We start from the raw sequence: 9,330 nt of genomic DNA on the forward strand, positions 1-9,330 counted from the left end.
TTTTAAAGTACCATTAGGTCAGGCAGTGATGATGCACACCTTTAATCCCAGCACTCGGGAGGCAGAGGCAGGTGGATCTCTGAGTTAGAGGCCAGCCTGGCCTACAGAGTAAGTTCCAGAGAGAGAGAAACAAAAAAAAAAAAAATTACCCTTAAGACCTTATTTGAGAAGAGACCAAATTTACAAGGCATTTTAAAATCAGAATTTAAATTTATTTATTTTGGAGGCTGGAGATATGGGTCAGCAGTTACTCTTCCAGATGACCCAGGCTGAACTCCCAGCAGCCATATGGTGGCCCACAACCATCTATAATTCCGGGAGATCTGATGGTCTCTGCGGGCACTGCTTGTATATGGTACATACATACATACATTCAGGCAAAACACTCACACACATAAAGAGAACATTTTAAAAATTACTTAATTCTGAGAAATTTTTGAGACAAAAAGTATTTAAGATGCATAGAAAATAGGCAAGGCTGCCACTTGAAATCCATAAACACAAGCCGGGCAGTGGTGGCGCACGCCTTTAGTCCCAGCACTCGGGAGGCAGTGGCAAGCAGATCTCCGTGATTCGAAGTGTAGGCAAGCTGATCTTTAGCTTCCAATCTGAGTCCCTCCCTTTTCTGTCTCTCTCTCAGAGAGGTAGCTGCTGCTGTGCCCCCCCCACCTGTTTCTCTTTCTCCCTTTCTCCCTCTCTCTCTGCCCTTCTCCCTTTTCCCCTCCATAACACATTAAATATAAAAATAAATATCCAACCTCACTCTGCATGGCATGCCTATCAGTCTGTCTCACCCGTGGCGTGCCCATCTGTCTGTCTCTCCTCGTGGGACTCGCTGCCCCATCAAGGTCTCTCACCCACCATAAGGCTCTCTGCCCCTCTGCAACCCACTGCAAGTGGCCCACTGCAGTCACTTGGGGAACTGTGCTGTCCCTGCCTGGGACTGGCTGCTCTGGGAACCCGCTGCCTGCAGCAGCTACTGGGGACCTGCAGCATTTTAATTTTACCATAACACAAGGCCAGCCTGGTCTACAAGAGCTAGTTACAGGACAGGCCCCAATACTACAGAGAAACACTGTCTAGAGAGAAAAAAATCCATAAGCACACAAAAGTACCTCCCACAGTGCACACACCGAGCTGTAGAGTTGCTACTATAACTCAATTGGAGTCATATATCTTCTTTTTATTGCTCTTGGTTTTTTGAGATTTCTGTAGCCTTGGCTATCCTGTAACTTCCTGTAACAATCTTACAGCTTCATTGTTTATCTTCACTATTAAACTATAAGCTCACCAAATGCAAGTACATTAGTTGTGTGGCTTAATAACACATTCCAAGAGTTTATTTACGCACATAGTTAGCAATCAAGGACTACTTACTGAAAGAAATAACTAGTTTTTTTTTGTTTGTAGATAGGGTCTCTCTACTTAGCGTTGTCTGCCCTAAAACTCACTAAGCAGATCAGACTGGCCTTGAGCTGCCAGAGATCTGCCTGCCTCTGCCTCCTGGCAAGAAATAACTTCTTACATGGAGCTATTTTCTCAAGCTGTATTTGATAATATGTACGTTCTGACCTGGGTGGAAAACAGAAAAAGCCTCCTGGCATCATCTTTTATGGCATCTATATTACAGTAAAGTCGGGAGATGAAAGACAATTATGTTAAAGCCCATCCCCATAAAGCAGAGAGTAGAAATCTGTTCTCAAGTCTAGCAACACACATCAACAGCCTCCCCGAAGACATGGTCAGAGGACATGCTCCTTACGCCCAGTTACTCTTACTTTCCCATCACACACAGGGCCTCACCAAAGTCGTGAGGGATGATTCTAGTTTACAGCGTATAGACTATGACCAAGACTCCACTCAATAAAATCCCAGAGGGAAAATGCTTTAGAGGACAGCATACAAACTCAGTTTAGCTTCTTATTAAGTGAGAAAATCTTTTAAAATAGACCCATTTCTAACATTTTTTGCTTTCTTTTATATCCTTACGTTATTTGCTAAAACTACCGTGCAACAGATGCTCAGTATGCACATTAACTAATGAAGTGAGTAACAAATGAGACCTTGAGCCAGCGGTGGTGGCGCCTTTAATCCCAGTAATTCCAGCACTCGGAGGCAGAGGCAGGTGGATCTCTGTGAGTTTGAGGCCAGCGTGGTCTACAAGAGCTAGTTCCAGGACAGGCTCCAAAGCTACAGAGAAACCCTGTCTCAAAAAACAAAAAAACAAAACAACAACAACAACAAAAAAAACAAAAACAAATTAGACCTTTCTTATTGGTGTGGCCAGTGTGCATGTGTTGGCCAGAGGTGAACGTCATGTGTGTTCCTCTATAGGTCCCCACCGTATTTTTCAACAAGGTTTCTCACTGAAGCTGGAACTCACTGGGGCTATCCAACAAATCCCAGGGACACACCCATCACCCCGCCCCCTTTATCTCCACCAGCACTAGAGCTGTAGGTTTGCACCATACTCGAGGCTTTCATGTGGGTGTTCAGGGTATAAACTAAGGTCCTCATGCCATGAGCTAGTTAGTCCCTTAGGACCCTGTTAATGTGTATGAGTGTTTCATCTACATGTATATCTGTGTATTGCGTGTATGCCTACTACCTACAGAGACCAGAGAGGATGTCAGATTCCCTGAACTGTAGTTACAAATGGTGAGGGTGCTAGGACTTGAACCTGGGTCTTTTGAAGAGCAGTCAGTGCTCTTAACTGCTGGGTCACCAGGACAGCCCCAAAAGACAGATTACAGTAAACTTCACAGTAAACATCTGAACAACTGGAAGACTGGAAAAGCAGGCCACTTTGCATTAAGAGTCTCACATTAGCAGAAAGTTCTTCTGTTGCAACTGACTCCTGCCCTAGGACCACGCTAACAGCCTCCTCGCCACCTTTGTCACTGCCGGCCACCTCAATCCCATGACAAATAAAATGACACTGCACAGTCAGACACGAGACACCCAGGCTCAACAGAGCAGACCGCTAGGAGAAATAGTCTGGGAATTCTCAACCAACCCAGGTCGGTCTGCAGTAAAGCCACGGACTTGCCATTATAAACCCACGTGGTCCACTTCCTGAGAGCTGCTTAAATTAAGAGGTGGTGGCTGGGCAGTACACATCTTTAATCCCAACACTTGGGAGACATAGGCAGGCAGATCTCTGTAAGTTCATGGCCAGCCTAGTTTACAGAGTGAATTCAGGACAGCCAAAGCTACACAGAGAAATCCTGTCTCAAAACCCTTCCTCTCCCCTCAAAAAAGCAGATGGCATTACTGGTTACAATGGTCATCTTCTCACCTCATTAAATGCATGCAAAAAAAGGACTATCGCAGAATTTGATTAAGCACCAGAAATACAAAGTTAGAATTAAATATAAAAGACATACCCTTTTTTTAAAGATTTATTTATTATGTACGCAGTTTTGTGCCTGCGTGCCAGAAGAGGTCACCAGATCCCATTATAGATGGCTGTGAGTCACCAAGTGGGTGCCAGGAACTGAACTCAGGAGCTCTTGAGGAGCAGCCCACTGTGCTCTTCTTACCCTCTGAGCCATCTCTCCAGCTCAAGACACACCCTTTCATACATGACATACAGTGACATACGTGTCTGACTGCAGAACTAGACTATATATGGAGCTTCAGCTAGGGGGTGGCTTGGCGGCAGAGAGTTGCCCACCATGCAGAAAGCCCCGGGTTAGAGCCCCAGCAAGGAAAGAGTAAAACAAGCAAAAAGCATGGCCACATTCTCAGAACTAGGGAGACTGAGGCAGGAGAATCACAAGTTCAATACCACTCTCAGCTATTTATAGAGCTCCAAGCCAGTCTAAGATACACAGAAATCTCAAATTAACCAAGCTACATAATGAGAGCATCTCAAAAATAAAAAATTCAATTTAATATCATGCAAAAAACACATGGCTACATTGTACCATTATTCAATATCATTATTAGATAAGTCACTTCTCAAACCACACCTGCACAAAGAATTATTACAAATAATTCTCACCAGACCATAGCACACACCTTTAATCCCAGAACTTGGAAGACAGAGGCAGCCAAATCTCTGTGAATGAGGCCAGCCTGATCTATATAGTGAGTTCCAGGACAGGCTTCAAAGCTACACAGCGAAACCCTGCCTCTAAATAAATAAGTAAGTAAATAAATAAATGCTAGCATTCCACAGTGAGACCCCCCTTCCGGGACCAGGAGGTGGCCGTACATGAAGTGAGTTCCATCACCTGAACCCACAGAAGGCAGGTGTGACATCTATAACCGGAGCCCTCCAATGACAACGTGGGAGGCCGAGACAGAAAAACTGTCCCAAAGCTGCACAGAGTCACAAACAAGAGAAACCCTGTCTCAACTATGAATTCATCATGGTTGATACTTTCCGTGGGCTTTCCAAACCACAGTCTGAGTAACACCAATGGTCAGGGGATGTGCTTGAAATCTATCCTGCGTCTAAGTTTCTCCTCCGTATAAAATAAAGTGACAGTCATTGCTTCTTTCTAGACCCAAAGGGTAACGACAGTCTCTAGAGCAGATTCCCAAGCTTTTAGATTCATGGTACCCTTGGTGTCTCAGTAATCTCCTTGAAGCAGCCCTCTACCAAAAAATAAAATAAAATAACACCAGCTCCACTCATTAGGTCCTTGGAAACCATTTGAAAAGGGAATCTTGGGGCAGGGGAGATGACTCAGTGGGTAAGAGCATTCCTTGCTCTTGCAGAGGACCCGGGTTTGATTTCCAGCACTCACATGGTGGCTCCCAACCATCTATAACTCTAGTTCCAAGGGACCTGACGCCTTCTTCCGACCTCCAAGTACTCCAGGCCCAAATGCACTCATGTGGAAACAGGTAGGCAAAACCCTCAAGACGCACACAATTCCTTTCTAAAAAAGAAAAATGAATCTAACAAAATTGAAATTTTTCATGGTTTTATTTTATCTTTAAGCAACCAGAATAACCTATGGAATCTTACTATGGGGCACAGGACAAACTTGTCATGTTTGGAATTAGAATGGAGACTGGCTCTATTTTCCGTTCCATGGCAGCTTCCTTGACTAAGGAACAAGGCATCCTAATCTGAAGCCACAGTACCAAATTAAAGCTTGCAAACGACTTTTTAGGAAAAAGGTCACAAAGCATCTAAATGGACAAATTGGTAAACTTGCTGCTAACTCTACTTCAATAAATGCTGCATTCAAGAACTGAACTATCTTCCTTCCATATCCCAGCTGGGGGAGCAGAGGACTGGAAAAGACACATAAAACCATCCTCTAAGGCCTGGAAAGATGGCTCAGCGGTTAGGAGCACTGGCTGCTTTTCCAGGGGTCCTGTGTTCAATTCCCAGCAACCACGTGGTGGCTCACAACCCTCTGTAATGGGATTTAGTGCCCTCTTCTGGCCCGCAGCATACATGCAGGCAGAACACTGCACATAATAAATAAATAAATCTTTACAAACACACACAGTCTAAGAGCCGCTCAACACTATGAAAAAATAAAACTTATATAAATTAGAACTTTTTATTTACTGTGTGCATTTGTGTGCCAAACCACATGCAGAGGTTAGAGGACAGCTTGCAGTAAACCCTGAGCTATCCCGGCCGGCCCAATTAGAACTTTTTAAATGGCACTAGAACTGTTTGTTTTGTTATTTTTTAAAGATTTATTTATTTATTTATTTATTTATTATGTATATAACATTCTGCTTCGATGTATGCCCACACACCAGAGGAGGGCGCCAGATCTCAGTACAGATGGTTGTGAGCCACCATGTGATTGCTGGGAATTGAACTCAGGACCTCTGGAAGAGCAGCCAGTGCTCTTTACCTCTGAGCCATCTCTCCAGCCCTAGAACTGTTTTTTTTTAAATATTTATTTATTTATCATGTATACAATGTTCTGTCTGTATGTATGCCTGCAGGCCAGAAGAGGGCACCAGACCCCATTACAGATGGTTGTGAGCCACCATGTGGTTGCTGGGAATTGAACTCAGGACCTTTGGAAGAGCAGGCAATGCTCTTAACCTCTGAGCCATCACTCCAGCCCCCTTAGAACTGTTTTTTTAAATAAAACTTAGACAAAGCAAAATTTGTTTGACTATATCACAGACACCGCTACGCACTCCCAACCTATCAAAAACTTAAGGCTAGTTACAAATGTAATATGCATCTTTTATCTGAAAAACATCTTTAGTGTGATTTGTAATACAGGAGTATTTGTAAGAGCCTGGTTCCTGAAAGGGTTTTCTGAAACACCTCATTTGGTCCTATGCCATTACCTTTGTCTACTAAAGAAACTGAGGTCCATATTACCCAAACAACTGCTCTACCACCATACATCACATTGCTCAACACAAAAGCCCAGTCTTTCAGCTCTTACCAAACTCTTTCTCAAAAAAGACTGAGTCAATCTTATCTGCTTAACTATTGTAAGTTGTCTGAGACATCATCAAAATTCTGAAAATCTTTTTCCTGCACAGGAAAAACTTCCACCTTCAGAGAGACTTTTCATTTGCCATGTGTCTTGAACAGTGTGACATTAATTAACAATTATTCTTAGATTTTGACCCAATCTATTATCAATCCTTAGCAACTATATCAATGGCAATGCTGAGGCAAATGATTCCTTAGTCCAACTTCTGTTGCGTTTTTGCTTAGCTGATGGCCCAAAGCTCAACGCTAGATATATCAAACCATCCTCTTCCAGTATTAATACAAAATAAGTACACTGGTCAAAATTCAGGGGAACTCAGGCTTACCTGCTATTCAAACTGCAGTGGCACCCATGCCTGCCTCTTAACTTCGTCCAAATAAATTCTAAAAACAATTTACCATCAGTTTCCCTAAAATTCTCACATTTTTCTCTCTGACAAATAAATTACTATTATTTCTAAAGTATCCTAAAACTTAACTTAAGGTATCCTACTTCACAGTAACTATTTCCTTCAAAAAAGAATGTAAATATAATTTAATAACGAAATTAATACATCAGAAGCTTAATGATTAAAGAAATTCTGCAGAAAATCTTAATATGAAGTCCACCAATTTCATAGTTTTAAAAAATTAGCCTTTTTTTAGCCAGAGAGAGTGTAAAAAATGCGAACCGGTAAAGAGATGTATCGGGCACGTCGCAAACGCCTTAATCCTAGCACATGGGAGGAGACAGAGGCAGGAGGACTTTTAGGAGTTCCAGGCCAGCATGATGTGCAGAGTTCCAAGGCAGACAAAGCAACACTGAGACGTTTCTCAGAAGAGACAGGTGAAGAGCAGCTTAAGAACCGCCTTAGGGTTAATCTTCGATAACATCGTATATTACGCATTTTCACTACAGGTTACTTTGAAGAACTTCATATTCGGGCCTTTCCCTAGCTATGTAAATCCATCATATCGGGAACTTCATTTTCATGGAGAACAGAAAATCGACTCTGCTTTCTTAGAAAGGTCATAGCTATCATATCTTGTAAAATACCCAGCCCACCCTGGTCATCTACACTCAGATCAAAAGAAAAAGAATGGGGAGGGGGGAGCAGAGAAAGACCTATTTGGAAAACGTTTCTTCTGCCAAGGGCTGTACCCAGACAAAGGCAATGTTCGGAGTACTCAAATAAGCCTTCTCCGAGGGAAATAAAGTGCTAGAAAAGGAGCGGCATGGATCAGGATTAATGGAGGGGAAGAGTGTGAGCGCTCGGTGCGTGAGGGTTGCAAGCCGCAAGCACAGCGCTCGAGATGCTCCAGCAAAAGAACCAGCAGCAGGAAGTTTCAATGGGGCCGGGCAGAGCATGCGCCCTGCACCCGCGCGGTGGCCTTATGTGGAAGGAGCACCACTTGCGAACACCAATAATAGACCAGCGGCACCAGAGAGAGAAACATGAGCAACAAGCACCTTCTTCAACTGTTTCTCCTACCGTCTGCGCCCCTCCTCCAGCCTACAGACTAACCACCCCACCCCACCCTGCAAATGGAAGAGTGACTTCTTCTTCCCCTAAGCCCTGTAGCTGCGATAGGGGGGAAGGGAGAGAGAAAAGTGGGAGATGCTTTTCTATTATTTTGGGGGAGGTGGTGAGGAGGAAAACTATGGAGGAGGAGAAATTAACCCTTGCCTCCCCAGAGTGGAGAAGCTGAGCCGACTTCATTTCCCCTCCTGATGAGGGACTGGGGGAAGCCCCCTTCCCTGAGCGGAGAAGCTCTCCCTAAGGCCAGGAAGGAGTTTGGGGGTTTAGACCAGCCCTCCAGGGCACGGGAAGAGACGGGAACCGACTCTCTCAGGGGAGTTCCCACCACAGGGAGAGTGGAGTGTCCGTCGGCCCCCGCCCACTCAGGTGGAGTGAGCCGAGGGGGCGCCGGGAGAAGATGGGCCCGGCCTCCCCGGAGACAGTGGGGAGGATCGGAGGGAGGAGGGGGAGGAGAAAAGCGCAAGGCTGGCCGGAACCTGCTCTCCCCTTCCCCCGCCACCTAAGGGGATCAGAACTGGGGGGGCCCACACCGGCGCGGGGGACCCGGCCCCAGGGCGTCTGCCCAGCACAATGATCCCTCCCGGGCCCCGGCCCCCACCGGGCCCGCGACGCCCCCACCTCCGTCCCCGCGGGGCACAGTGGCTCTAGAGGGGGGGCCTCCGCCCCGCCTCCCCAGCACCCGGGACCCCCCCTTCTCCCCGGGATCCGCGGAGCGGAGCCCGGTCCCTGGAGAAGGGGGAGCCGGTCGCAGAGCCCCGGGAGGTCTACGGAGAGGCAGAGCGCGCCAGGGCCGCTTCCCGCCGGGCGTTCGGGCCGATCGCTCACCTTCTCCGTGGCCGATGTCCGGCGGTGGCGCCTGCAGCACCCGCTCTAGCTCGGGGAAGGGCAGCTCGGGCAGGTCCAGCAGCGGCCCGTAGCGTTCCAGGAAGGAGCAGACGACGGCGAAGTTGGGGCACGAACCCGGGCAGCCCGGAGGAGCCATCGCCGCCGCCGCCGCCGCCGCCGCCGTCGCCATTTTGAACTGGAGGATGGAGGAGGAGGGGATGGGGGGGGAGCGGCGGCGGCGGGAGGAGTTCGGGGGGAGCCAAGGGCCGGCAGGGCCGCCGTGCGGACGACAGGAGGCGCTCGATCGCTCTCTCGAGTGGACGGCCCGGCGGCGGCGAGCGTCTCAGGCCCGGGCGCCGCGATCCCACAATACCACGCCGGCCCGGAGCAGTCGAGAAGCGCGTGCGCTAGGGGGGCCAGAGAGGCGCTCCGGGGCCTCCGCTCTCCGCCCTCTTCCCGTCCCCGGCCCTCGCCGACTTCTTCTCCCCTCCCACTTCGGGGTCGCCGCGGCCTCGTGTGACAGGGGGAATGAAAACAAGGGGAGCG

At 47.3% G+C, this 9,330-nt stretch overlaps 1 protein-coding gene across 1 annotated transcript in view; it reads right to left on the reverse strand.

Annotated features, from left to right (window-relative positions):
• The window catches only part of LOC121438835 (remodeling and spacing factor 1-like), a 102,274-nt gene extending 92,979 nt beyond the window's left edge, over nucleotides 1-9,295 (reverse strand). The window contains exon 1 of the mRNA XM_041639343.1: nucleotides 8,785-9,295. Coding sequence (XP_041495277.1) covers nucleotides 8,785-8,974 — 190 coding nt within the window. The 5' untranslated portion in view covers nucleotides 8,975-9,295. The remainder of the gene's footprint in view (nucleotides 1-8,784) is intronic.
• Nucleotides 9,296-9,330: the final 35 nt, after the last annotated feature.

Source organism: Microtus oregoni, unplaced genomic scaffold (assembly GCF_018167655.1).
Source record: "Microtus oregoni isolate MIOR12 unplaced genomic scaffold, Mior012 000000F_ref0000247, whole genome shotgun sequence".
In the NCBI taxonomy this organism is placed as follows: domain Eukaryota; kingdom Metazoa; phylum Chordata; class Mammalia; order Rodentia; family Cricetidae; genus Microtus; species Microtus oregoni.